The sequence below is a fragment of the Cervus canadensis genome, chromosome 5 (genome assembly GCF_019320065.1).
Source record: "Cervus canadensis isolate Bull #8, Minnesota chromosome 5, ASM1932006v1, whole genome shotgun sequence".
Classification (NCBI taxonomy): Eukaryota; Metazoa; Chordata; class Mammalia; order Artiodactyla; family Cervidae; genus Cervus; species Cervus canadensis.
Genome location: NC_057390.1, coordinates 93505329 through 93533197, shown reverse-complemented (window position 1 = coordinate 93533197; position 27869 = coordinate 93505329). Strand labels below are relative to the sequence as shown.

The following is a 27869-nucleotide window of genomic DNA, read 5'->3' as shown; positions in this document are numbered from 1 at the left end:
GGACATAGAATAGAGAATGGCTGGGTGATGTTCACAGCCCTGCAATTCCATGGGCCTTCTGCCCACACCAGCTAGGTACTGACTGCGTGCCTGGCCCCATGATATAGGCCAGACCTCTGGAACTTTACAGCACCTGTCTTAGAAACCTGCTGTTAGGGAACTCAAGTTACAGAAGAGGAAACCGTTTCAGAGTGATAAGAGTGACCTGCCCAAGGCCTTGCAGCCAGGGGGCTATGGAGCTGGGGTTCAAAGCCAGGTCTCTTTGGCCCCCCATAGAAAACAACTGAGGCAAGCTGTGAAAAGATGTCTGCTGAGTCCTACAGTTAGAGCAGGCCTGCAGCCAGTGTGGAAGCTTGAGGCCAGTGCCTCTGACGAAGCATGAGATTTGTTTGGAACATGCATATAAAGACACAAATGAGGGACTTCCCTGGTGGTCCAGAGGCTAAGACTCAGCTCCCAATGCAGGGGGCCTGGGTTCGATCCCTGATCAGGGAACTAGATCCCATATGCCAAACTAAGAGTTTGCATGCCTCAACTAGAAGATTCTGAATGCCACAATTTAAAAGATCCCATCTACAGGAACTAAAGATCCCATGTGCTGCAACCAAGACCCATGGTAGCCAAGTAAACAAATAAAAATATTTAAAAAAATGAAGACACAAGTCAATGTAATACAGACAGTATTCTCAGTGTAGACGTCTTATTTCACAGCCACAGGATCGTGTGAGAGATGTTGAGTTTGTCCCATTTTATTGATGGGAACAATGACGCTCAGAGAGGTGATGTGACTTGCTTGAGGTCAGGCAGGTGGCCGTCTGGACTCAGGTGTGCCTGGGTACAGTGACTATGACATTGAAAGGCTTCAGTCTCTAATCGTCCTTGGCCAGATTGCTGACACCTCTGTCATAGATTGGGGAGGAGAGAATGGAGGGGCTAGAAATCAGAGCAGGGTTCCTGGGGCCCTGTGGCTCAGTCTAGACCACAGGGACTCAGTGGAGAGAAAGACGAGCCAGTGGAGGGGTGCGTGCGTTCCGAGTGTGGGTCTAGCCCAAGCAAAGGCCTGAGGCTGGAAAGCGCTCGTGTGTTCAGGGCTGCGGAGTGGGGTTGGGCTGGCCTCCAGCGCCGGCTGAGGAGGGCCCGGGGGACAGCCACCGGCCAGCAGGTCCCCAGCCGCACTCCCAACGGCCACTCGAGGCGGCACAAAGAGGGCTCTGAGCTCAGCGGAGCCGCCACACTGAGTGGTCACACTGAGCCCCATTCATTCTCCCTGGGATGCGGCAACTACCCTGGCGCCTGGGCCAACGGCAGGGCTAGCCTGGCGCAAGCAAGGCCCCTCCACCACGGCAGCACAGCCTCACCCTGGCCATGCTTGGGACTCCCGAGTTTCACCCAGTGTGCCTGCCCCGGGGTTTTCCTGACTTAAGCCAGTCTGCCCCTGGCCTGAACCACCTCCATCCTTCAGCAAGAAGTGCCAGGGTGTACTGGCCCAGGCCATCATTCACTCTTTTTGTCTTCCCAACAACTCCAGGAAGTGGGGGAGTCGGGGGATTACTGTGACCCCATTTCACAGATGAGGAAACTGAGACTCAGAGAGGTAAAGTCTTTCATGGAGGGTCACAAAGCAAGTCGGGAGTAGGCCTGGCCAGAAAGCCAGTACTGGCTGATGCCACTGCCTCAGCAGCTAGCCCAAATCCCTCCAACTGCCTCCTGAGAAAGAAGCTGGGGTATCCACCCTCCAGCTCTCACCAGGAAAACCCCTTTAGCTACCACCAGGCCACCGGCCCCTCTCCCTCTTCTGACAACAACCAGAGATGGGAAGGGGCACTGGTCTGGGAGTTAAAACACCTGGGTATCTGTCCAGCCTCTGCTCCCCGTTAGCCTCAGTTCCCTCATCTGTGAAATGGGACAATGCCAGGATCACCTCACAGATCTGTGATGATCTGTGGGGGCTTCCAGATCCATGCCTGGATCATGGTCGATGCTTAAGAGAGGGAGCTGGAGTTGTACCCCCTTTTCCTCCCAAGTCCATGGTCCAGAAGCCCCATCCTTTCATTTGAACTTTGTCCCAGCAGGCCTGTTTGCTGCCTCCATCTCATGGGCTGTGACCCTTTCCCTTCCAAGGCCGCCGGTTCCCCCTTGTCCCATCGAGAAAGTTCGGCAGGCCCTTCTCCCACCAAGGTCTATCATCCAGCTGCCAGAGGGTGGCAGGCGCTCTGAGTGTGCAAGTTAGGACCTCAGACTCCATGGCTAGACCGGCAGGTCCCAATTCCAGGTCACTTGATTTCAGAGCAGGGCTTCAGTTTCCACATCTATAGAATGAGGACAAGAAAAACAGTATATGCCTCCTTAGGGCAGAAGAACTGAGCCCTCTGGCTGGCCCATACTAGGTGATCAGAAAACGTTAGTTGTTAGTAGTTATTATTTTTGTGGAGGATGTACAAGGGGCCCCACCTGACCTTGAACTTCCCCTTTCACACCCCAGTGGGCCAGCCCTGGGGCCAGGATAATAATGTCCGATCATGCCACAGCCTCCGTGGGTTGACTGTGTACCTTACACTCGTGCCTATTCTAGAAATTAGGTGACCGAGTCTTCAGAGGCAGAAGTAACTCCGAACTTAGAGCCGGGATCTGAAGCCCCTGGTCTTTCGGGTGCCCCCCAGCAGCTGCTGGATGCTTCCGCAGGTGTCAGGGACAACCTATGTAGGGGAGGTTTCATTTCCTCATCTCTGTCCCGTCCATGTGAGCGTGCACATACACACACACACGGGGTTGCAGGGTAGAAAAACACCAGGCTGTGGGTTAAAAGGGCCTGAAAGGGCAAGTTGTCACTCAGTCTGTGCTACCAAGCTGCTGTATGGCCCGGGGTCCTTCTGCCTGCCTGTGTCTCAGTTTTCCTATCCTGTCCTTGTATAGCTGGGTGGCGGACTAAATCATCGCCATGTCCCTGCCAGCTTGAAAAGGAGTGACCGTGCCTTGAGGACACTGATTCTGTGCCAGGCTTTGCACCAAGCGCTGGACCCTGTGAGGTGGGCATTGCAAATACCCCTCACTCACAGAGACAAAACTGAGGCTCAGGGAGGGACTTGTCCAGGATCACACAGTGACAGAGGGGGGCAGCCAAGACTTGAATTTGGGTGGTCTCAGGGCCAACGGGCCAAACCATGGCACTCCCCTTGCCACCACTGCCAGTACATCCACCAGCACCGAGGCTTAGAGTAAACCCCTCTGCCCGCAGGCCTGACTCCCTGCACCCTCCCAGCCCGCTGGCCAGACCCCCCGACAGCGGTCGTCAGGTCCCTGGAGGCCCCCAGCCCAGTAGGCTCTGTTCCCAGAGCCTGCGGTTTCATTCCCAGACCTTCTAGATCTCACGCGCTTGTGGTCTGCCCCCCGCCTCCCCCCGCTGCTGAGGCCAAGGAGGAGGCCCACAGGGGCTGGGACTTGAGGGGGGGCGCCCTGCCTCCGCCCCCCTGCGGAGAGGATGGGGAGGGTGGGGCTGTGAGAGTTTCACTGGTTTAAAAATACACAGAGGAAGCTAGTGAGAGAGCGCGAGAAAGGGGAAGGGGAGGTGAGGGAGGCATCCCAGCATTGATGTCCAGAGCTTCGAGTGACCACTTGCCTTTCGGCCAGGGGCTCTGCACGACTTGCCAGGATGACGGAGGGGACCAAGAAGGCCAGCAAGAAGTTCAGTGAGTGTGGGGTGCCGTTTGCACCGTCCTTCATCCCTCTGTCTGTCCGTCCGTCTCAGCCTCTCTGCATCTGCTTCTTCTCCATCTCGTTTCTGTTTCTCTTTCTGTCCATCCCTGGCTCTCTCTGGAGGACTCTGATTCTGAGTTTCCATGGCGCCGTCTCTGCATCCCTCTGGCCCGATCTCTGTCTCTCTCTCCAGCTGGTTTGGCTCTCCATTTCTGTTTCTCTCTTGTCTGTCTCTGTCCGTCGCTATTTCTCTGTCTCTCCCCCCCCGCCAACTGTCAGTCTCTCCATTCGTTTATGTGTCCTCTGGCTCCCTTTGACCTCTGGGCTGGGCCAGGGAAGACCTCCACGCATTCCATTGCTTGCCTCTGTGCTGGTTCACATGGGGGGGTCTCAGGTTGGGAGTTGCTGGGGCGGCGGAGGGGGGAGGGGTGCGTGCCATGGGTTAATGTCCCACGACCCCACCAGCAGTGACGCTGGGACCCAGAGCAACTCATTGAGGGGCCACACCCACCCATCACTCTTCTTCCCCAGGTTGCTGATTCCTTCCTGGTCCCAGAAAACTTCAGCTCCCTCTGATTTTTTTTTTTTTTTTAAGATTTAGATACAGATTTAGCTATGCTGGGTCTTAGTAACAGCACTTGGGATCTTAGATCTTCACTGTGGCATGCAAGATCTTTTTAGTTACAACATGTGGGATTTAGTTCGCTGACCAGGGATTGAATCCCAGACCCCCTGTATTGACAGCGCAGCGTCTTAGCCACCGGACCACAGGGAAGACCCCCTCTGGTGCTTTGGATCTGACAGCACAGGAGAGGAGTGTACCGGGCAAGGATCATGACTGTGCTCCACAGATGGAAGACCCAGAGACTTGCCTGAGGTCATATGGGGTACAGAGCGGGGCTCAGTCTCACGTCCCTGGACCCTGGACTTCAGTTTCCCTCCCTGCCCCACTAGTGCTTCCTCCAGACCCGGGGTGCCCAGGAGACAAAACAAGTGGAACCAAGAAAGGAGGCGAATCGCCCGTTGGCATGGCTTTCTAAGAGCAGAGCCTCAGCATCTGCTGACGGCGCTTGTCAGGAGGCAGAGGCTCTAAGACTGAGGGTGGGGTGGGGGGTGGGCAGGCCTGGGAGGAAAGCCCCAGAGCACTGACCCCCGCACTCCAGAGCCCTGGGCCCTCGGCCAGGCTCCGCTTGGCTTTCTGACCCTGGGCAAATTCCTTCCCCTCTCTGGGCCTCAGTTTCCTCTCCGTCAAATGGGGCCATCCCACCTATGTTCCACCATGGTCGTGAGGATCTGAGGAGGTGGAGGATGCCAAGGAAGTGGGAAATGCCAGGGTTTTTGGTTTTTGCTTATGGAGGGGCCGTAGTGAAGTCCGGCAGACGGTGGTGGCTAGGAGGAGGGGCAGTCCCACAGCTGGGAGCAGGCAGGAGGGCGCGCAGGCGCACCCCTGCGGAAACGCGGAGATGGTATCACCCGAGCACTGCCGCCTGAGTCCCGACCAGGGCTCAGCTGACAGGAAGGAGAGAACCGCAGGGAGTGGGACCCTCAGGGACCCAACAGCCCCCTTCTCATTTCATCCGCACCTCCGGGGCACTTCAGAGCCTCGTTCAAACACCCACTCCCCCGACCCTGACAGGCACATCACACACACACATACATGCTTCCAGCTGTGTGACTTCGGGCAGGTCATGTCACCGCTCTGAACCTTAGTTTCTTCATCTGGAAAATGGGGGATTTAAACTTGTGCCATGGGGCTGTGCTGAGAGTTCAGGGAAGTAATTAATGAAGGTGGCATGTTTGACAAATGCAGAGGCATTTACTGTGATGGTCATCACCATCTTCATTACTTCTGACGGTTATGAAGCATGTTATTTACATGCTGAGTTCATGCCTTTCTTCAATTTTTCCATTGCCCAGAGGACAGTGGTCCCCAACCTTTTTGACCCCAGGGACCAATTTCGTGGAAGACAGTATTTCCATCATCTGGGGATGGGGTGGGATGGTTTGGGAATGATTCAAGTGCATTAGACTTACCATGCACTTTATTTCTAATCTAACACTGTTGCTGATCTGCCAGGAGGTACTGGTCCACAGCCCAGAGGTTGCCCCTGCCCCTGCCATGGGTGATGAATACTATAATCTGTATCTTACTGATGTGAATGAATGGGGCTCAAAGAGGTCAAGTGACTTGCCTAAGGTCACAAAGCTAGGATGTGGAATTCAAAGGCTACAGGATCCCAGTGGTGCCATGTTATCCCATAACACTTAAAGGGGGTGTCAGTGAAGCTCCCAACCCTCCTTGAACCCTCAGTGAGTGGAACTGCACAAATGTTTCCTTGTCATTATTATTATTGCTGGCAATGTCATTAACTCCTTTCCCTCCCCTCCCCTCTTCCAGAGTTCTTCAAGTTCAAGGGGTTTGGGAGTCTCTCCAACCTTCCTCGGTCCTTTACTCTGAGACGATCTATGGCCCCCAACAGTGTCCGGCCCCAGGTGGAGGCTGACACCTTCGATGCCACACAGGATGACATGGTGACAGTCCCCAAGAGCCCCCCGGCCTATGCCCGCTCCAGCGACATGTACAGCCACATGGGCACCATGCCTCGCCCCAGCATCAAGAAGGCTCAGGGCAAACAGCCCACCCAGAAGGCCCAGAAAGTTGGCCCTGAGCCCCAGGTGGTACCCCGAAGCCTGCCTGAACCCCCAGTCTTGGAGGCAGCAGAGAAGGTGATGGTAGAGACTGCTGCCTCCAGGGAGGACACCCCAGCAGTGGGAACCAACCCTTCAGTGGTGGAAGTGGACCCCACAAGAAAACCTGAGGATGCCAGGCCAGACACAGAAGAGGAGCAAGACCCCAAGAATGTGCCCTCAGAAAGGTAGGTGCCCATCAGGGAAGGGTGAGGGCAGGACCTGCGGGGATGGCATCTTCAGCCTTCTGCCAACACAGTCTGGAGAGGACCGCCCAACACACACATCTGTAGAAACAAAACAAAATACACACACACACCCCTACACATTAACTAAGTGCTTACTATAAACCAGGCTTCCCTAGTGGCTCAGATGGTAAAGAATCTGCCTGTAATGCAGGAGACTCGGGTTTGATCTCTGGGTCGGGAAGATCCCCTGGAGAAGGGAATGGCAACCCACTCCAGTATTCTTGCCTGGAGAATCCCATGGACAGAGGAGCTTGGTGGGCTATACAGTCCATGGAGTCACAGACACAACTGAGTCAGACACAACTGCGCAACTAACACTTTCACTTCACTTTTCAGTGCTATAGACCAGGCACTGTACTTAGCCCTTCACGTGTAATTAATTTTCAGAAAAAAAAAAAAAATCCAGGGAGAGTATACTGTTATTTCCGTACCACAGATGAGGAAACTGAGATTCAGAGAAGAAATGCCATCTGCCCCAGTCAGATTACACATCTAGCAAATGAAGAAGTTAGGACTTGACCTAAAACCCACCTGACTCCAAAGCCCTAGGCAGCCTCCAGCATGAGCCTTCAGCTACTGACCAGGCCCAGCCCAGCCACTGGATCCCTGCCCTGGGCCCCCACCTCTGAATTTCCACCTTTAATTCTACTGGACAACATTGCTCCCCTTGGTCTGGTAAAGCATCTGTTACCTAATTTGGGTATAGGGTGTGTTGAATTGTTGCAAAAATACAAATAGTGATGTATGACCATAGCTCTCAATTAGTAAGTACCCGTTTTACTAGGTGTCAAAACAAATGTTACTCACTGAAAATTCTGTAAAAGATTATATCAATACTGTAACCCTCCCCGCCCCCATCTTACAGCTGGGGAACCTGAGACTCAGCCAAGGTTGCAGGGGTGGGATTTGAGCAGGGATCTGCCTGTCTCCAGTGGCTGCACACTCATCCATCACATGGTACCCACCACATTCTAAGCCCTACGGCCCTTGGGAGATCCCTCAGCCCCAACCAAAGACATCCCTGTCTTTTCAACTCTCAGAGACTTTGTCTAAACCACACTGGTTATTATAGATGTACTTACTGAAATAAAGAGGGAAAAAGAAAATCTGAGCAAAAGTAAACTCTAGGGTTTGTTCTGGATCCTCTCTTGAGTGGTTTTGCCCTGAGACCCCAAGCACAGCTTCTGTGTGCTGGGATAATTGGTCCTTCAGTGGGGAGGAGGAGGACCTTGGAGAGCTGCAGAGTGAATCCAGACCAGACTGCCTCTTACTGACCTTGGACAAGTCTGTTCCCTTCTGGGAGCCTCGCTTTTGTCATCTGACAAATGGGCACAACGATACCACCTACCTTGTAGGGCTGTGGTGAGAATTCAAGAATAACGTTCTTGTAAGAATTTCAGCACAGTGCCTGGCACACAACAAACAGCGCAGTGAATGGGAAGTGCTTACATTTATGATTTAAAGAACGAATGCTTTCCCACCATCTTTACCTACTCCAGCCTGCCTTCTCTTGCCATCCTCTTAAATTCGGCCTCATTCGGGCGTGCAACAAGGATTGTATGTAGGGGTCCGGTGCGGGGGGAGCGTTGTAAGGTAACCCAAAGCCTGAGATGAGCTCTGGTAGTTTGCGGAAGCGGGGCAGGCGGCGCGAAGGGGCGTGTCTGGGAGGCGTGGCCCTTCCATGTTGTTCGGGGACTGTTGGGGAAGCTGGCGTTGGAGAGGGGCGGGGCGAGGCGGAGGCGTGTGCTGGGGGCGTGGCCTTCCGACCCTCCCCGACCCTGACGGACGTGGAGGGCGGAGCAAGACAGGAGGAGAAGGGCGTGTCCGGGGCGGGGCACGTCTTTCCCAGAGGGCGGAGTAGACGGTGGAGAGCGCCCAGAGAGGGGCGGAGGGGCGTGTCCGAGGTGTGGCCTACAGGCCAGGCTCCGCCCCTGGAGTCCTGCTGTGAGCTCCGCAGCTCGGTAGTCTGAGAAAGGCGGGAGCCTTGGAAACAGGAGGTCCCCGGGTTGCAGGCGGCGACGGCAGGGAACCATGACTGCAGTGGGCCGGAGGTGCCCCGCACTGGGATCCAGAGGGTGAGTGACCGAGCTGGGACCAAGGAGGGCCGCCGCGGGGAACGGGAGTTATCTGTGGGGGAAATCTGTGCCTCTGGGGCAGCTGACAAACTTGGGTGCGAGTTTAGCATCTGGCACTTTTAAACTTTCTTTTGGTGCAACTCTGACCCGGCTTCAGGCTGAGCCTCTGTTGGTCACAACAGTCCCAAGAGAGAGACACTATGACTATCTCCAGTTTACAGATGAGGAAAGAGGTTTACTTGCCCAGTTTGACACAACTAGTGAAAGTCAGAACCAGGGTTTAACTCCACCTTCCTGGATCAGACCCCTCAGCAGGTCTTGAGACATCTTGAGAATGCCAGGTCTAGTGCTCACTTCGGCAGCACATATACTAAAATCGGAGAATGCCAGGTCTAGGAGCCAGCCATCCTCCCCTGTGGGCAGAGATGGTCCTGGCAGTGCCTCGGGGTATCAGGCCTGGCTTAGAACTGACAGAGGAAATAGGGAGAGTCTCCCTTCCTGCGCCTGATCACCTGGGATGTCCCGGGGTCCTGAGGAGGGTGGATTAGCAGATGGGATTGAGCCCCTTCCTGGTGCCCTGGGACCCAGTGTTTCACCTGCCCTAGACCAAGTAGGAGGCGAGGAACTATTAAACATTTCTTCTAAGAGCCCGTGAAGCTCAGCTCTATGTCAGAGACAGGAGAGCTGCTTTGCAGTTGTGATCTCAGGCTTATCCTGCCCTGCTCTGGGCGTCCATCTCTCCAGCAGCCAAGATGGGCCTGGAATGGTCTCTGAGGATCCGTCCAGCTTGGGGATGAGGGTGTTTGAGAACTGCCACTGCGTAAGACTAGGGGCCTTGTTCCTGAGTGTCCCAAGGGGGTCATCCCAGTGGCTGTTCAGCCTAAGCTGGGGGAGACATGTCCCTCCCCTACCCCTTGGGAAGCAGGGTGCACCTGGAGCAGAAGGAAGGAAGGGGAAGAGGTGAGGCTGCAGGAGTTTCCTGGTGCCCTGTACTCTGCTGAGATCATGGGGGATGAGAGGAAGGAGGGAGGAGGGGCCGACGACATAGGCAATGAAGGGCCTTTAGCTCCCAAAAAGGAGAGCTGCCCAGCCTCCCCCCAGTCCCCATCCTCTCAGCTGCCTACAGGGAAACAGTGGCTCTAGAGAGTCCTGACACTCGACCCTTTGGTTCATGCTGTAGAAGAGGAAGTGGCTGCTTAGAGAGGGAAGGGAGGTCCCCCAAAGCCACACACCATAGCCACACCCACACACAGGAATGGTCAGGCCAGGGTCCCACCAGAGGACAGCTGGCCAGCCCTGCCTGGAGTACTTAGTGGGTCTCCTCTACTGCATGGGCCCTGTGAGGTGGGAGCCTCTATTTGCTGCATTCTACCAATGAGGAGACTGAGATTCAGAGAGAAAAAGGGACTTTCCTGGGGTCACAGAGAGATTGTCAGAACCAAGGTTTGATTCTGACCTGACCAGGTCCCAAGCCCAAGCTCTTAACCACTAGCCACATATCACCTGCTGTAAGTAAGCATCTCAGATCTGTCTCTCCCATTACTTCAAATGGCTTCCCATAACCCTGGAAAGGCGGTAACAGGAGCCCATTTTACAGATGAAGACATCAAGGTTTTGTGAGGTTAACAACTTGGCTCGAGTTGAGACAGTGGAGGAGCTGGAACTTCATTCATTTTAATAGTTACCGAGATGCAGCTATGCCCTAGACACCCCTCTAGATTCTGGGGAGAGAGCAGTGAGCACAGCAGACAAAACACTACTCTTGTGGAGCCCCCATTCCAGTGTGGGGGAGACAGACGATAAACCAGATAACGAGTTACCTGGTCGGCTAGAAGAGAACAGCACTAGAGAGAAAGATTTAGACCAAGTAGGGGAACTGGTCTTGGGGTAGTGGCTGAAAGTTATCCAGGGAAAAATTCTCAGTGAGAAACTGATATTTGAGCAAAGGAGATGAGGGAACAGATCCCCCTCCCCCCCCCCTTTTTTAACTTGAAATATAGTCGATGTACAATATTATGTTAGTCTCAGGCATCCTGGGATCAGACCCTCTTGATGGCTGGGGAAGGATATACTAGGTCAAAGGAACAGTAACTACAAAGGCCCTGAGGTGGGAGCATACTTGGCGTGTTGGAGGAGCAGCAGAAAGCAAGATGGGGGCTGGGGAGAGGAGGGGTGGAAATGAGGCCAGAGAGGAAATGGGTTCAGATAAGCAAGGCCTGGAAGGCCCGGCAAGGACCTGGCTTTGACTGTGAACGAAATGGCAGCCGTCGCTGGCCTTGAGCAGAGGACGGTCCCACTCTGACTTATGTTTGACAAGCACCTCTCCTTTGAGGAAGATTGGACCGAGTCTTACTCTTTTCTGAAGTGTCTCACCAGAGCATCCTTTCCTTCCTCCCAGAGACCCAGACCCCTCCGCTCTCATTCTCAGGGCTGTTGAGCAGGAAAACTTGAGACTTGGAGAAGGTAGCACCCCATAGGAGAGCCAGGGGCACCCTAAGCTGCCCGCGCCCCAGCCCTGGTGCCAGGCACTGAGAATAGGCCAAGACACCCCCCCACCCCCATATCCTTTTGGAATGTTGAATCTGGTCCAAGAATTCCCAACACTCCCCCGAGTCCCACGACCCTCTCGGCCCTGCAAAGTGACGTCAGTTGCCGGGCATCTGGTAGTGATTACCCACCAGGGGAGGGGGCTGCGGTGGGCCCAGCCTGTTCAGTCTCCTCAGGCTCTGGGCGGCTGGTCCTTGTCTTCCGAAGGGGCCCAGCTGCTCCTGGCTCTCATTTCCTGTGGAGACTTTCTCACAGCCCTCGAGACCCCTAGACGCCTCGGGCTGTGGGAATTGCGCTGGCTCGGGATAGACGGAAGGTTCCCCCATCCCCAGCTGGAGCCACATCCCCTCAAACCCTCAGGGGACCCTGTTTACAGAATGCTGGACGTTCAGGGGCGTGAGAGCTGGGGAGGGGTGGGGGAGGGTGGGATACACCATCTGCTCAGAGGCCCGCTGACTGTCTTTATAACATTGAGAGACCCCCACCCCTCTCTGACCCTCAGTTTCCCCATCTGCTTCTCCAAAAACAGCGCCTGTTTCACAGGGTCATTGTGAAGAGTAGACATAGTAGAGTGTTCTTCCTAGATATGGCCCGAGGGAGTCCCAGCACACGGGATGCTCAGCTATCAGGACACCCATGTATAGAAGAGGAAAATGAGACCCGACGGGGGCGACTCACCCAGCATCACACAGCCTCCTCCATCCCAGCTCAGTGCCCTCTCCAGAGCCCCCAAGTGTCTTCTTTCTGTTCATGCCCACTCCATTTCCTCTTCCTGATGTCAATTTGGGGCTCCTGGTCTGGTTGAAAGATTAGTTTTCGTCGCTTTCCTCTCCCCATTGTCTCCCTGTCTCCATCTGGGGGCATCCCCATCTTCTGGGGGAGCCTGCCTAGGGCAAGGAAAGAAGCAGAACCAACGTGAGTCTCCTCTGAGTAGCCGCGTGCCCTGCTGTGAAGCGGGGCTTCCACATAGGCCCTCAGTCAGTGCTCAGCGCTCGCCTTCCCCCTCTGCCCTTGGCCAGCAGCTGTTGAGTCTCAGCAACTCCCGGGACCCAGACCCCTCAGCTCTGCCCTGGGAAGAGTGGCCGCTGCTCTGGCCTCTCCGCACAGGCCTGGCGCCCTCCCTGAGCCCTGCTGGGAGCTCACCCCTGCCCAGAAGACCGCGGGTGCAGAATGGGGAGGGGAGCAAGCTCTCTCCAGGACGGTGGTGGCTCCTTGTTCGGGAGAGGCGGTGGGGCAGGGGCTAACGACAAGGGCCTTCCTGGCATGGAATCCCAAAGGCCCACGGCTGCGTGTCTCCGGAGAAATGGGGCTTTCCACCCCCAGCTCTGTCTGCTCAGAGCCTTGAAGGACTGAGGAGCACAGAGCAGGGCTGTCGCTCTGCTCGGGGGAGTGAAGAAGGGAGAGAATCTCTCCAGCCCCCAGGAAGGGCAGGATGGGAGCTCTCTGGGGTCAGGGTGGGGTGTCAGAGGGAGGAGCCCCAGGGGTTAAGGAACCTTGTACCTTTTATTCTCATAGGATCCTTGCAGCCCCTCTATGAAGACAGTTAAAATATGCCCATTTCACAGGTGGGAAAGTCAAAGCTCACAGAGGGGAGGGCGGGGGCAAGCTGAGAAGCAGGAGGCAGAGGCTGGGAAGTGTCCACTTAAGGCCATATGACCACGCCCCAGGAGCAAACTGGGGGACAGATAGAGGGCAGGAAGACCCCACGGCTCTGCAGGGCAAGGCTGCCTGTGGCGAGGAAGGGCCAAGGTGGAAGAGGACAGTAGCCTCTTCTCCAGGGTCCCTGGGGGAGCCTCACCCTTTCTCTCAGGCCGGGATGGAGACCCTGAAGGTAAAACTCAGACTAAAACCTGAGTTGGGGAAATAAAGGGTAATGGACTGTAATTGCTGGTCATTAATTCAATTAATTAAGGTAATGTATGCAATAAGTGGTATCAGTTATTAGAACAAATCAGCTAATACAGGCAATTAAAGGGGTTGGTTATTTAAATAATTGATGCAGCTGATTAATGGAACTGATTTAGCTCAATTGTCACTATTATTTATTAATTGATTTCACCACTAATATTAGAGGGGAAATGCCTTTGAAATCCATAAAATAAGAAATTAATTAATGAATTAATTAATGGAGCTGAGTTTTTAAACATGGAAGATTCGATTCCTGGATTTAGTCATTACAAAAGGAGGGAGAACATTCTAGAAATTTCCAAGCAAACCGAGATCTGCAGGCTGAGTAGAAATTCCTCTGACTCTAAGGGAGAGAATTCCTCTGGGTAGAAGGAATATCATGTGCAAAGGTCCTGAGGCTGGAGGCAGTAGTGCTCTTTGGAGGAAGGCTGAGGCCAGAGCGCACAGAGGACCCTGAGGAAGAGTGGAGGGGTGGCTGGCAGGGGCCTGGTCACAGAGGGCCCACCAACCAGAACTAGAGCTTGTTCTCAGGATTGCAGGGACTGCTGTGACATTCTTTCATTCAAAAACATCTTCATGGGGTGCCTGGCACCATTCCAGGCAGAGCCCAACCCCTACCCTGTGGAGCTGATGTTCTGATGAGAGGAGATGGCACAGGGCAAGTCAGATGAAGCGCTACAGAGAACAATGAAGCAGGGCGGGGAGGTGGGGAGCCCTGAGGGGGCTCCCTTCACTTCCATGTGGGCGGCCAGGGAAGTCCTCACTGAGAAGGGGACGCTTTAGTAAAGACCTGAAGGAGGGAAGGGCAGGAGCTCAGTGGATATCTGGAGGGAAAGTATTCTAGCAGAGGGAACAGGAAGTGCAAAGGCCCTGAGGTCGGGACAAAAGGCAGCGAGAAGCCCAGCTTGGTTGGGGTAGCATGAATGAGGGGAGTGTTGTTGAAGACTGGCAGGAGAGGTGGTGAGGAGCCAGTGTGCGGAGGCTATTATGAGGACTTCAGCTCTTACTCTGAGTGAAACTAGAGGCCACTCCAGTGGGTTGGAGCGGAGGAAAGGTGTGATCTGACTCATTTTAACAGGACCACTCTGGGGTGAGAACAAGTCACAGGGGCACAGACGCAGGCGGGGAGGCGTGGCGAGGTGGTGGCCATAGTCTGGGCAGGTGATGGCCACGGGTGGTAAGCAGACATGGTCACCTTAGGTCTTAGAAATCCTGGAGTGTTGCAGAGGGGCAGGGAGGGGCCATGGGGAGTTCCCGGGCCTGGGCCTCGACCCGAGCACCCCACTGGCTCTGGCTACCTGATATCCCTGGGGCGGGCACCCCCTCCCCAAGACTCTGCTCCTGCCCAGCGCCTGAGGGGAAGTGGACAGGAAGCAGGAAGAAATGCTGGGGCAATCCCAGTGTCCTGGCCAGTCTGTTCCCAACAGTGGGAGGATTTCCGGGCCTGAATGGCCGGAAATGCTGGGACAGGACACCTCACCCAGGAAGAGCAGGGAGGTGAGCAAGGGGAAGGGCCCCTACTTTACCCTCACCCCACCTTGGCTGGAAAGAGAGAACTCACATGGCTTTCAGAGCCTGCAGGGGCCGGCTTGCAGCTTGAGGGACAATGGTTAGAGATCAGGAAGGACTTTTCAGGGAGGAGGGACAGCCCCTAGAATGTCAAAACAGGGAAGACTGACAGCCAGCATCCCAAAGAGGAGCCCCTGGCCTCAGGAGCTAGGGGGAACCCTATGTGAAATCCCACCCTGGAAACACACACCTCACCCACAGTTTTTATTTTGTCTCATTTGTAACTCAGCTTTTTTGGTTTGCAACTTATTTTGTTAGATTTATCACACTTAAATTTGGGGCTTCTCTATTTGGGGAAGTTTGACCTCCCTCCCTAGTTTGCAGATGGGAATACTGAGGCTTGTGTCAGCCAGAGAACCAGGGTCCAGCCTGACAGAATTAATAATAACGAGAGTGATGAATACTGGTTGAGGGTACACTCTTCATACATTTCTTAGGCAATAAATGTGGGCTTCTCCGGTGGCTCAGCAGTAAAGAATCTGTCTGCAGTGCAAGAGACACAGGAGATAAAGGTTCAGTTCCAGGGTTGGGAAGATCCTCTGGAGGAGGGCATGGCAACACACTGCAGGATTCTTGTCTGGAAAATCCCATGGGCAGAAGGAGCCTGGTGGGCTGTGGCTCATGGGGTCGCAAAGCGTCGGACACGACTAAAGCGATTGAGCACACGTGCGTGCGTAGTTGCTTTCCAGTGTTTTTGTGTTAGTTTCTGCCGTACAATGAAGTCAATCAGCTATGCGAGTACATACATCCCCTCCCTCTCGGACTGCCCTCCCACCCCCACCGTCACCCTCATCCCCACCCCCCGCATCCCGTCTAGGTCATCACAGAGAACCGAGCTGAGCTCCCTGTGCTATAGAGCAGGTCCTCACTAGTGCGTGCGCGCTCAGCTGTCTGCGACTCTTTGCAACCATATGGACTGTAACCCACCAGGCTCTTCTGTCCTTGGGATTCTCCAAGCAATAATATTGGAGTGGGTTGCTGCACCCTCCTTCAGGGGACCTTCCTGACCCAGGAATTGAACCCAGGTCTCCCGCATTGTAGGCAGATTTTTTTACCCACTGAGCCGCTGTGGGTCCTCACTAGCAGCAGTAAACAGTTCTCAAGCTCCTGCTGTGTGCTGGCGGCTCCGCAGTGAATGAGACCCATCTCAGCAGTGCCCTGGTGGAGATGGCAGGTACCTGAGTCACCAAGTCAATGGAAAGTGATTGTTTCAGGCAGAGACTGAGGAAAATAAAACAGGGTTGAGGATAGAGAGTGAAGGACAAGGGACAGTTCTAGGCACGGTGGTCAGGGAAGGCTTGGGGATATTAAGCAAAGCCCTAAATAAAGTAGGGCGGGGAGCAAGCTATGTGATAATCTGGAGGAAGAACTTTCCAGGCAAAAAAACAGCAAGTGCAAAGGCCCAGTGGCTTAGAGCAGAATGAGGGAAGCAGGCGTATTTTGGGGGTGGGAATTCATGAGGTGGGCAGTTGGGTCACCACAGGGCCTTGTAGGCTGGGGCAAATATAAGCCTGTTTACGCTTGTTTTTCTGGCATAAAAATGGTCCCTCTTTATTCTCACAAGAGAAGTCTTGGTTTAGATGATATAGTACGTGGCTGGCTGTTTGCAGGCCATGGAATAGCGTTTAGATTTTGTTCTTTGAGGGATGGAAGGGTTGGGGGGTTGTTTTTGTTTTGCTTCATTTTAAACTAGATGAGATTTCATTTTTTAAAAGTAAATTTATGCTTATTTAATTGGCTGCACCAGGTCTTAGTTGCTAGTTGCAGCACCATCTTGGTAGATCTTTTTTCATTGCAGCATGCAGGATCACGTGGGATCTTTAGTTATGGCATGTGGGATCTAGTTCCCTGCCCAGGAATCGAATCTAGGAACCCTGCCTTGGGAGTCCGGAGTCTCACCCACTGGATGATCAGGGAAATCCCAGGGTGGGAGGTGTTTGTGTACAGTGACCTGCTTGGCTTTTTACCTGAGCACCACCAGGCAGTGGAGGGGAAGCTGCCCGAGGGGTGTGAGGGCAGACACGGCGGGTGGCAAGAAGTCTGCTGTGTGCTCCACGGAGGACAGAGAAGGCGCCCCAGATGAGGCAGAGTTGACACCCAGAGAGAAGTGGTCAGGACCTATTTTGGAAAGAGACCCACAGGATTTCCTGATGGATTGGGCGTGGACTATGAGTGAGAGAGGAAGCACAGAGGACCGCAGGGTTTTTGGCCAAACAAAGCAACACAAAGGATGAAGCTGACATCTCCTGAGATGGGAAGCGGATATGGAGAGCTAGGGTGTGGGGGATCGGGTGGGGTGGGGGATCTAGAGTCCTGCTTTGGATACAAAAGTCAAGTTCAGACATCTTGGAAGAGATGCTAAGGAGGCAGTTGGGTTTCTGAGTCTTGTTTTGAAGGGGAAGTGCAGGCTGCATCAGAGAAGGGAGGGCACTTAAGGCCGAGGATTGGGGACGTGGCTCATGGAGGTCCTCATCAGGAAGGGTGATATTTATTTGGGAGGAACAAATAAATATGTATTTATTTGGGAACAACAGCCACCCCTGGCCTCTGACCACTCCAGGCTCCACCCAGGCCACCCTTGACGGGAGGGGAATCACTTTCGCAGCCAGCTGTCACCAGCAATGGCACGGCGATGTGCCGCTGGGTGGGTCCCTCTGAAGGGGGATGAGGGTGAGGGTGGGGCTGGAGTGGAGGAGGTTGAGGTCCAGTCTGCGGTCACCACCGCGCAGAGTCAGGGAGGAGGTGGGGAGTGAACACCGGGAGACCACAGTGTCCTAAAGGTGAGTCAAGACAGGAAGCAGGTGCTATGTTAAGCGTGTGACATTCATCAGCTCCCAGAGGCCCTGAGACAACCCGATGAAACACAGGCTCAGAGAGGCGAAGGGACCTGCCCAGGGTCACATAGCTGGAGAGCGGAGGAGTAGCCCAGCCTGCCAATTCCAGCAAGTGCTCAGTCCTGCAGGTGCTCAGTGCTGGCACCAGGCAGGTGGGCAGAGGCTGGCAGCTGGGGAGCCAGGCAGGGCTGGGAACCACTCACCTCTCTTCTCTCCTTCCAGGGCCACTGCAGAGCCGGAGGCTGGCGGGGACTATGTGAAGGTAAGAGGGGCTGGGCAGGGGACACTGGCGGGCGGTGGTGGGGGGGGCCCAGAGCCAGTTCCAGGAAGGGCAGAGTCCTTTTCTGGCCCCGTTAGAAGTCAGACCTCACCCACTGTTCTCAGAAGGAGAAGGTCTAGGGGTCAGGGCAGCCTAAGGGGTCTGCTTTCACTCCCAGCATCTTCTTCCCAGGCCTGCCATCATTCTTTCCTGGCCCCAGTCTCAGGACTTCCCAATGTTTGTTCCCACCAGACCCCATCCAGTTGCCAGCTGGATAGGGCCCCAGGGGTGCCTCCATGGGAAGACGGGCTCTAATACTGCTTGGTCTCTGAGCTGGAACTGGGAAGTGGGAGCAGGAAAGGATGACTCAGTTCTTCATCACAGATAACACAGTCGCATTGATCATAAACTTAACTTGTCCTGAGCACTGGGAATGTTGAAAATGCAGGGGTTTTTTTCCATTTATTTTTATTTGAAAATGCAGTTTTGAAATAATAATGATAACCACCATAATATGACGGAACATTTTGAGTGACTACTGTGTGCAGAGTCCTGTGCTGGCTGCTGGCACTGGAAGGGACTCAGTTCTGAGCTATTTATATGAATGAGGTCTTTGACTTCTCCCCTCATCATTGGGCCTTCTTGTGCGCATTTATGGATGGGAAACTTGAGGCCCAGAGAAGTGCAGTGACTTGCCCACAGCCGCACAGCTACTGCAGGGCAGAACTGGGATTGCTGTCGAAATTTATTTGCTGCCAAGACCATGGACAGAGCTCTTGGCCTTCCCCATCCAGGAGCACCACCCTGAGCCAGGTCCTCTCTGAGTATGGAGCACGGGGCAAGGAGCACCAGGCCCTGTGTTTCAAGGGCTCCTGGCCCATGTGGGGATCAAAGGAGAACCACTTAATGGTTTGGGCTTGTGTTTTGTCATCCAGCAGGCCCAAATTTTAGTCTCAGATCTGCTGCTTATTTGCTACATGACTTTGGGTGTGTGTGTCACCTTTCTGAGCCTCAGTGTTCACCTATGTGAAATGGGGTAACAGTGGTATCTCCGACCCAGGGTTGCTATGGGCTCAGTGAATCCATGCCCATTTGGGGGGGTGGAATCTGGGCTGGTTCCTGACCCCAGGGACTTTCCATCACCCACAATACTGCCTGGAAAGCCCTGTGTAAGTGATCAGTAATGAGCACTGTGGGAAGTGCTCATATTGCTGTCCCTTACCATCAGCAGAAGTTTCGATAAGAAACCACTAGGGCTCTGGAGGTAGGAGATGACTTTCAGCTCAGGAGCTGGGAATGAGGAGATCAAGGAAGGCTTTCTGGAGGAGGAGGCATTGAAGCCAAGCCATTGCAATTGGCCAGGAATATGCACCAACACCCTCTCTCCAAACAGAAAGCTGGAAAGGAGATAAAGTTAAGCAGAGATGAGTGGTAGAATGATCCAGGCAGAGGTAAGTGTATGGGCGAGGTCAGAAAGCGAGCTCAGTGAGCCCAGGAAATGCAGCCCAGGGCTGCAGCAAGTTGAGCTGGTGCTGCTGCCAGGATTTGGGCCCTGACTTCTCATCCAGAGCCCTGGCATCACAGTGGGACAGAGGCCTCAGGGAGAACCAGCCCCAAAGCAAGTGGTAGACCACAGAGGCATGTATTTCAGCATCTCACAAATCCCAGCTGCAAGGTAATGAGATCCCCATCACTGATGGTAGTGATATCCCTGAGAGGATTATTAGCTTTGTATTTTTCCTTTAGTTTATGGAGCTGAAAAAATGTAATTAAAAATGCTATAAAAGAAAGAATACCCACACACCAGAACTGATTAAACAGTCCCCTAAAGAATGAACTCAAAGGAATATTAGTTTTAGCTTTAAGCCTCAGAAGAGAATGGAATCAATAGTCAGTTACCCAAAGTCCATTCCTCACCTTACATGCTCAGCTGCCAGAACTCCAGGGTTCTCAGACCATGATGCAAGTACTTTGATTCTAAGGCAAGGATTCTGAAGTTCCAAGACCATGAAATTCCAAGCTCCATGCTCAGAGCTTCAGATGTATTTACAGAAAATAATCAAACATCTGAACAGAGAGGTGAACTCATCTACCTAAGGTCACACAGCACAAGATTTGAACTCCAGGCCTGACTGATGCAGAGTCAGCAATGACTCCCTTTGCACTGAAGAGCCTATGGCCAAAGGTCCGGATTCTAAGACACTAAGCTTGAAAACAATAGCAGGCATTTCTTGAGCACTTGCTTAATGTCTGGCAGCTTATATGCATCAGCTCAGCCAATACTTACCAGAGTTCTGTGAGATCAGCACAGGTATGTTTTCCAGATGAGTAAGTCTGGGCTGCAAGAGAAGGGACTGGTTGGGTGGAGGTGGGGCATCGCTAGTTGATTCCCAAACCCCAGAGCCTTACTGAGTTTTCTTCCCCACCCCCAGTCTGTCAATGACATCCCGCATTTCCCAGAAGAGTGTCTGATTCCAAGTCAGAGATGAGAAATCCTGGACTCTGGGAGATTTCCTTAGGCCACAAAGGATTTGGTCAAATGTCTACAGGGATTTTTCCAGCTTTAGACATGGTTTAATTCTAAATCTCTGCCCTCTCCGGGTCAGTAAGGGGAGAGGTGAGTGGGGGAGGCAGGACCCCACCCCCCCGCCTTTTGCCGGCCCACCCCATCCTTCTGCCTTCTTGACACCCCCCTTGGTAGGTCCTCAGCTCCGCATCCCCGGGCTCCGGGCTGCCGGGGCGAGCTGGGCTGGAGGGCGGGGGACTGGGGGGCGAGGGGGCGGGGAGTCGGGGGCGGGAGGAGGGAGGAACAATGGCCCCCTCCCCTCCCGGGGCTGGCTGGAGGGTGGGGTCTCCCCGCCCCGCCTCCCCGCTCCTCCCCCGACAAGGCGATGAGGTAATCGCGCCGCCGAGAGGCACGCGCAGCCGGTGCCCAGCCCGGTCGGTCCCGCGCCCCTGCCCCGCCGGCCGCCGCCCCCTGCACCGTCCCGGCCCCGGTCGCCCGGCCCCACCATGACCGAGCGCTGCAGCCTGTGGAGCGCCCTGTCGGCCGCCGCCTGCTGCTTCTACCGCGGCTCCTTCGTGCAGGTGCAGGTGAGGGGGCGGCTCGGCCCCCGCCAGGCGCTCCGAGCTGGGACCCCGGGCGCTCGCCGGGGCAGCCGGGGGAACCTCAGCCTGCGGCGCCGCGCAGGGTCCGGCGGGGCAGGGGCTGCGGGCTGCGGGCTGCGGGAGGGGGCGGGGTCGCCCCAGCCTCACCTCTGGGCGCCCAGACGCTCCGCAGGGTGAAGGTCCAGCCGCCCCTCCGGAGACTCCGGGGGCTGCGGAGGCTGCCGTTCCGGTCCTTCCTGCCTCCTCCGCAGGGAGGAGCTGAGCTGGGGCAATGGGTACCAGAAGATGGGGTCTCCAGCGTCCTGCCGGTTCTCCTGCGAACGCTCCGGCCCCTGCATCTGACCCGGGCAGACTGACTCCCCCATTGTACCGGGGGGCGCTGGGCCGGGGTCCAGAGGCTAAGAGAGGTGTGGGAAGCCGAGGGGATGCTGCCGGGGCTGCGGCCGAAGCGCCCGTGACTCTCCTGCCCTCTAGGTGGGCTCGGGCATGCTTGGGGCTCGGGGCTCCTAACCCAGCTGGCCGGGCAGTGCGGGAAGGCGCCGTGGCGGTGAAAGGGTTAAACGGAAGGGGGTGGAGGGGAGGACCCGGACCCCGCCTCTCTGCGGAGCATCATCTGGGGGTTGCCAGACTGAAGGGAGCTAGAGGGGTTTGGCTGGGCACTGGCTGGTGGGAAGGGGTTAAGACCTTGACCCGGGGTCTCCGCGCTTTCACCTCCCGAGCCCCCTGGGGGACGCTGGGCGCATCACTTCTGCGCTCCCCCAGGCTCACACACAAACACACACACACACAGACACAGACACACACACACACACACACACACACACGCACGCTCCGAGCCCGCCTGAATGACTGCCCCGCCGGCGGCTGAGCGCAGCATCCCTGCACCCGCCAATCAGGCGCTCGCAGGCCGGGAGGCGGTGAGATCATCTCTGGCCAATAACAGTGCTCCCGGGTGCAGGGATGCTGCATTCGCGCCCCAGCACCCACTCCCCTTGGGAGCTAGGGACCCCCGGGTCGAAGGTGAGGAAGAGGGCACAGGGACCCTAGGGTTCCCTAACTTCAGGTGTGTGGGACGACCCAGTTCGTCGCCAGATTCTCCTTAACGGTTGATTATGTTTGGCAAAGCAGAGTCCAGTCTCCCACCACCTATTCATGGCCCAGAGAGGGAAACCGACTGGCTCAAGGTCACACAGTGGCAGGCAGAGTCTTGGGACCGGGTTCTTTCCCACGCAGTCCCCTCCCCTTCTTTGCCCCCCGTCCCTCTTGCTGCAGCTGTGGTACTGGGGCAACTTCTCAACTGCATGCTCTTTGTCAAGGAGGAATCTCCCCCATGACTTGCACTCTTCCCTCCCCAGGGTGTGGTGTGGTTTAGGAGAGGGGCCAGGGCCCTGAAGACTAGGGAACGCCATGGAGAAGTGTAGGAACCTGAGAAGGCCCAAATGTCAGCTCACCCTGGAACTCCCTGCCTTTCTGGGGGATCAGGTTCTACCCTGGGCAGGGGATGTTCAGAACCCCCATCTCCAGGCCCTGCCTTTCCCTGGGCACTCATGTATGTCACCCACTCCAGCCATCTGCCCCAGAGCCCTACAGGCTCCTCAAAGCTCAGAATTTTATGAGCCCATCACCAAGCTGCTCCTGCCACTAGTCTTGCCCACCTTGGAGAGTGTCTCCAAGCTCTGTCCTCCCAAGCTCTCTGCCTGGAATCCTCTCTGACCCCCTCCACCCTCTTCCCTGCACCCCATCAATGGTTGTCTAAACGCCCTTCCCCCAGTCCCCACCCCCACACCCCACCCTGCCCTGCCATTGCCTGCAACATACTCCAGGCCCTCTCCACACAGCTGATTGAACCGGCCCCAATGCTTTAAAAACCCTCTGCAGCTCTGCTGTGGCCTCTGGGTTAATCTCAGCTTCCCAAGGCAGATTCACAGCCCTGCCACGCCTGCCCCTGCCACCCTCCAGTCCTTTTGAAGCTTCTTGCTCCACCCCCAGGGCCTTAGCTCTGTCTCCAGGGCCCTGACTTCGCCACTCTCTTCCCAGAGCTCTTTCTTGCCCACCTGGTTGCCTGTCTGTCCCCACTGTGATCCTTTTGCTTGGTTCATTCAGGCCTCTGTGGGGGACATCACCTCTTCAGGGACTCCCTGACCAGATGAGGAGGGACACGCTCATTTCCTCCCGGAGCTCCCTGTGTGTCTCTGAGCATCCAGAAACCCTAGGATTGCTTGTCAGTATCTGCGTAGCTCCCCCAGGGCTGAGGCTGCCTGTGCTGATGACCTTGGATTCAGCCCCTGGCATAAGACCTGTCCTAGAGTGGGGGTTCCATCAATGTGGAAATAACGGAGTCAGAAATTCTAGATATCTCTGAAGCTGGGAAATGGGGTGTCTTGGGAGCAGTGTAGATTGAGGTAAACTGAGGCAGTAGAAGCAGAAGGCTAGCAAATGGAGTCTCAGGGTTAGGCTCTGAGAACTGTGAAAGGTCAGAGGAGGCAGGGAGTGGACTGGAGGCCACTGGATCCTGGTGAGGAGCAGCTCCGGTGGAGAGATTGCCCTTTAGTGACCCCTTTCATCTGTCTTGCTGCCTGGTCAGTTCTGGGCTGGATCTGTCTGTCCTGGACCAGGCATCTTTGGGGCCTGGAGTTGGGGAAAGGGAGCAATGTTACATGTTCTCACAGTGATAAGCACATCTATGGGCTGGTTGCAGTGCTTTGGAGTATTGTCTCCTTTTATCCTTGTAACCTGGTGAGGCAGGTTCTGCAATTGTACCCATTTTATAGAGGAAGAAACTGAGGCCCAGGGAACTCACACAACATAGCCAGAATTGGGCTGGGCTCTGTGATGGGAATGTACCTGGCAGCACCGACTCCCATCTCCCTGTTCTTAGGCCTCCAACCCCAGGCCACAGCAACCAGGAAACCAGGAATCTCCCCCTTGGGCGGGTGGAAAGGGGGATCCTGGACATTATCTCCAGTGAGTGACCTCAGGCTTCCCTGCTGGGCTGGTCACCCCATCTAGCAGGGATTGCTTGGGATAGCAAGGAAGAAAGGGCTTTGTGAACAATAAAGGACATCACAGATGCCTTTGGTGGGGGCCTCTGCTTCCTTCTTTGTAGCTGCCGCCTCCACCCCTGTATAATTCACTGTCCCAGAATGTATCCTCATCCACACAACCCTGTTTTTGTCCACAATTTTACCTGAGTACTTGTTGTCTTATCCACTTGTAGAAATCCTCCCTCCCCCTACTTCCAGATCAGTTTGGTGTTCTTGGCACAAAATGAATTTCGTGAGTGCCATCTTCTCCAGGAAGCCTTCCTAGACCACTCTACCTGGCCCATACTGCATCTCCCTTTCGAAAGCTACCCGGCTCTTTGCCGCTGTCCAGTACTGTGGTGCTGACTGTAGTCTGCTGAAATACTTGTGTTGTTTTTGCCTCCTGTCTTAGACAAGGAACTTCTTTGAGGACAGGCTTGTTTATTTCCCTGTCTACCCTGGCAGTAATGCAGTGCCTAGCACACAGTAGGCACTTTTTGGTGGATTTAATTGAGATTCCTCTACACCTACTGGGATAGGGACTCATGGGTGAGAACCTTTCCGGCATCTGTGTCTAAGTGTTCCCAGGGTCCTGGGACGGAATGAGTTCACCTGGGGTGGGGGAGGTTGGGAGGGTAGGGGGAAGGGGCTTCAGATTGGATGCCAACTTTTCTGTCTCCCGCCTAGTTCTCCAAGGAGAAGTACATTTTGGACTCATCGCCTGAGAAACTGCACAAGGAGTTGGAGGAAGAGCTCAAACTCAGCAGCACAGATCTCCGCAGCCATGCCTGGTACCACGGCCGCATCCCACGTGAGGTGAGTGGGCCCTGAGCTGGGACCCTGGCCCTAGACCCTTACCCCCACCACCTTGGCCAGTCCCAGACCAGAAAAGCTCTGACTATCGTTCGGTGGGTTCAATCAGAGTAGACTGGGATGAGGTCTAGCTCTGCCATTTAACTGACTGCGTGACCTTGAACAAATCACTTCACCTCTCTGAGCCCCAGTTTCCTCACCTATAACATGGAGGATATGGGCCTTCCCTAGTGGTCCAATGGTTTAGTCTCTATGCTTTCACTTCAGGGGCCACAGGTTTGATCCCTGGTCAGGGAACTAAGATCCCGCATGCTGCAAGGTGTGGGCTAAATTAATTAATTAATTAAATGGAGGCTAATAATAGTACCTACTGTAAAGGTTGGTTGTGAGAATTCCCGGTGGCACTAGTGGTAAAGAACTTGCCTGCCAATGCAGGAGGCATAAGAGATGCAGGTTTGATCCCTGAGTGGGAAGATCCCCTGGAGGAGGGCATGGTAACCCACTCTAGTTTTCTTGCCTGGAGAATCCCAGGGACAGAGGAGCTTAGTGGGCTATGGTCCATAGGGTCACAAAGAATCAGACACAACTAAAGTAACTTAGCATGTGAGGATTAAATGAGTTAATTCATGTGAGGTGCTTAACACAATGTCTGATATGCAGTAAGCCCAATGAACATTGTCCTTTATTTATGGTGGTGGTGGTGGTTATTATTATTACCACTATTTTTAGTTACTGTTATAGGTCTATACATCAGCCTCTTATGTGTTTGGTTAGTGTATATCAGCACTTCAATGATTCAGTTTTGATAAGGTTGACTTTCTGGGCTGAGGCATAGGCTTGGGCTAACAGTCACCTGTTCTTCCATTTTTCATGCTTGCTATAAATCTTTGTCAAGTATCAACTCTGCCAGCTGCTGTGCTGGGCACCAAGGATACAGAGATAAAATAGGTGATGGCTTCCCTCGATGGCTGGTAGTCCAGGGTGGGGGTCGACAGGCAGGTAGTCAGAACCCAGTGGGAGAAGCTCAAGAATGGGTTGCCTGGGAGGGGGTGTGGGCTGCCCCAAGGAAGGGGTAGAGAGGAGAGAGGCCATTGTGGAACGGATAGGAGTTCACTAGGTGAGCAGGAATGGGAGGATATTCAACCCAGAGATGTGCCAGAGCCCTGGCTGTTTGGAGGAAGAAGGATGGGGAATTCACTGTGCCCAACGAGATCCCTGAGAAGGAGTAGGTCTGAGACCTGAGTTTCAGATCTTGGGGGCTCCCTTTCGACGGTGCCATGTCCCTCCATGTCCGAGCCTCTGTGCCCAGACCTGTGGCTTCTGGCTGAGATGCACCCTCTGAATCTGGGTCTTTGGGTCCCCCTCCCAAGCTGCAGCTGTCTCTGTTGACTGTGTGCCCCAGACGCTGGCTCTGGCCCTCTTCTGCCCCGCTCCAGCCTGACCCTGCCTCTTTCAGGTTTCGGAGACCCTGGTGCAGCGCAATGGCGACTTCCTCATCCGGGACTCGCTCACCAGCCTGGGCGACTATGTGCTCACGTGCCGCTGGCGCAACCAGGCCTTGCACTTCAAGATCAACAAGGTGGTGGTGAAGGCGGGCGAGAGCTACACCCACATCCAGTACCTGTTCGAGCAGGAGAGCTTCGACCACGTGCCGGCCCTGGTGCGGTATCACGTGGGCAGCCGCAAGGCTGTGTCCGAGCAGAGCGGCGCCATCATCTACTGCCCGGTCAACCGCACCTTCCCGCTGCGCTACCTGGAGGCCTGCTACGGCCTGGGCCAGGGCGGGGGCAAGGCCTCCAGCCCCGCCAGCCCCTCGGGCCCCAAGGGCAGCCACATGAAGCGGCGCAGCGTCACCATGACTGACGGGCTCACTGCTGACAAAGTCACCCGCAGCGATGGCTGCCCCACCAGGTGAGTGAGAACCCACATTCGGCCTCAGTCTTCTCATCTGTCAAGTGGGGGTGTCAGTAATGTGAACACTGGTGGGGAAAGGGAAGGCCCAATCATACTGGTCTGGGGTAAAATGACTGCTCTGGAGCCTCAGTGTGTGCAGAACAAGAGGAGGAAACGTGGCCATGCTGAGTTGGGTGTGGAAGCCCACGGAGCCCAGTTGCTGTCTCAGCTCTGCTAGGACTAGCTGTGCACCCTTGGCCCTGACCTTCCTCCTCTCTTGCCTCCATGTGCCGATCTATCAAGGGCCCTCACTCAGAAAGCTCCCTCTGGCCTGGAGGAGCCCTGGATGCTGTCCTATCCCAGGCAGGGGCCTGGTCCCTGTTGCTAATGCTACCCCACCTCACCCCACCTAACTAGGCCCAGGTGGGCATCAGAACAGAGCACTTTGCAAACCATCGCACAGGAAATGGAATGTTTTCAGTGACATTTTTGATAATGCCCAGGTGTCGGGCTGGGTGACCCCAGGCCCTGATCTGAGGACAAGCCACAGCTGCAAATCATTCCTGAGGCCCTACTGTGCACCTGGCCTTCTCCTGATGCTCTCTTTTCCCAACCTCACTGACTCCCGAGTCCCCCTGGGAGGTGGCTGCCGTCCATGCTGCCACTTTGTAGATGAGAACAAGGCTTGAAGAGGGGTAGCTGCTTGCTAGAGAGTGGTAGGACCAAGATTCAGACCCAGGTCCACAACTCCAAAGTCTGTGCCCCTAGTTTCTATGGCTTCCCTGGCTGTTTGCTGCAAGACGTGCCATCTTGTGGGGCTTCCCAGGTGGTGCTAGTGGTAAAGAACCACCTGCCAATGCAGGAGACATGACAGACGCGGGTTTGATCCCTGGGTCAGGAAGATCCCCTGGAGTAGGAAATGGCAACCCACTCCAGTATTCTTGCCTGGAGAATCCCATGGACTGAGGAGCCTGGCAGGCTACATTCCATAGAGTCGCAAAGAGTCAGTTACGAATGAAGTGACTTAGGACTCATGTGCTTGCTTCAGCACTTCAATAGGTCCCATTTCCCTGGGCCTGGACTTCGTGCTGTCAGCCAAGGAACTGCTGGTTGGATACCCTGTGGGGAGTAACCACTTGGCCTGTGGTTTGGAACCAGTGATTAAAACAGTGCCAGGATCTACAGGCCATGTGTGCCCAAGGCATCCTGAG

At 54.9% G+C, this 27869-nt stretch overlaps 1 protein-coding gene and 1 long non-coding RNA gene across 5 annotated transcripts in view; one reads left to right on the top strand and one right to left on the bottom strand.

Moving 5' to 3' along the window:
- Nucleotides 1-675: 675 nt before the first annotated feature.
- Nucleotides 676-21249, bottom strand: LOC122442192. 2 transcript variants are annotated; one of them, XR_006269566.1, is made up of 4 exons: nucleotides 21077-21249; nucleotides 20109-20160; nucleotides 11930-12138; nucleotides 676-2309 (listed from the first exon to the last, which is right to left on the bottom strand). It is a non-coding gene; the product is annotated as an uncharacterized LOC122442192 (long non-coding RNA). The 2 variants fall into 2 exon arrangements; XR_006269567.1 differs by lacking the exon at nucleotides 676-2309 and adding an exon at nucleotides 6533-6668.
- The window catches only part of SH2D3C (SH2 domain containing 3C), a 32946-nt gene continuing 8605 nt past the window's right edge, over nucleotides 3529-27869 (top strand). Inside the window, exons 1-5 of one of the 3 annotated variants that reach the window (XM_043469635.1) lie at nucleotides 3529-3686; nucleotides 6092-6569; nucleotides 17785-17824; nucleotides 24640-24768; nucleotides 26222-26676. In XM_043469635.1, coding sequence (XP_043325570.1) covers nucleotides 3650-3686; nucleotides 6092-6569; nucleotides 17785-17824; nucleotides 24640-24768; nucleotides 26222-26676 — 1139 coding nt within the window. In that variant the 5' untranslated portion in view covers nucleotides 3529-3649. Of the gene's footprint in view, nucleotides 3687-6091; nucleotides 6570-8552; nucleotides 8705-17784; nucleotides 17825-20688; nucleotides 20915-24639; nucleotides 24769-26221; nucleotides 26677-27869 lie in introns of those variants that run through there. The other 2 variants (XM_043469636.1, XM_043469637.1) reach the window with 2 other exon arrangements.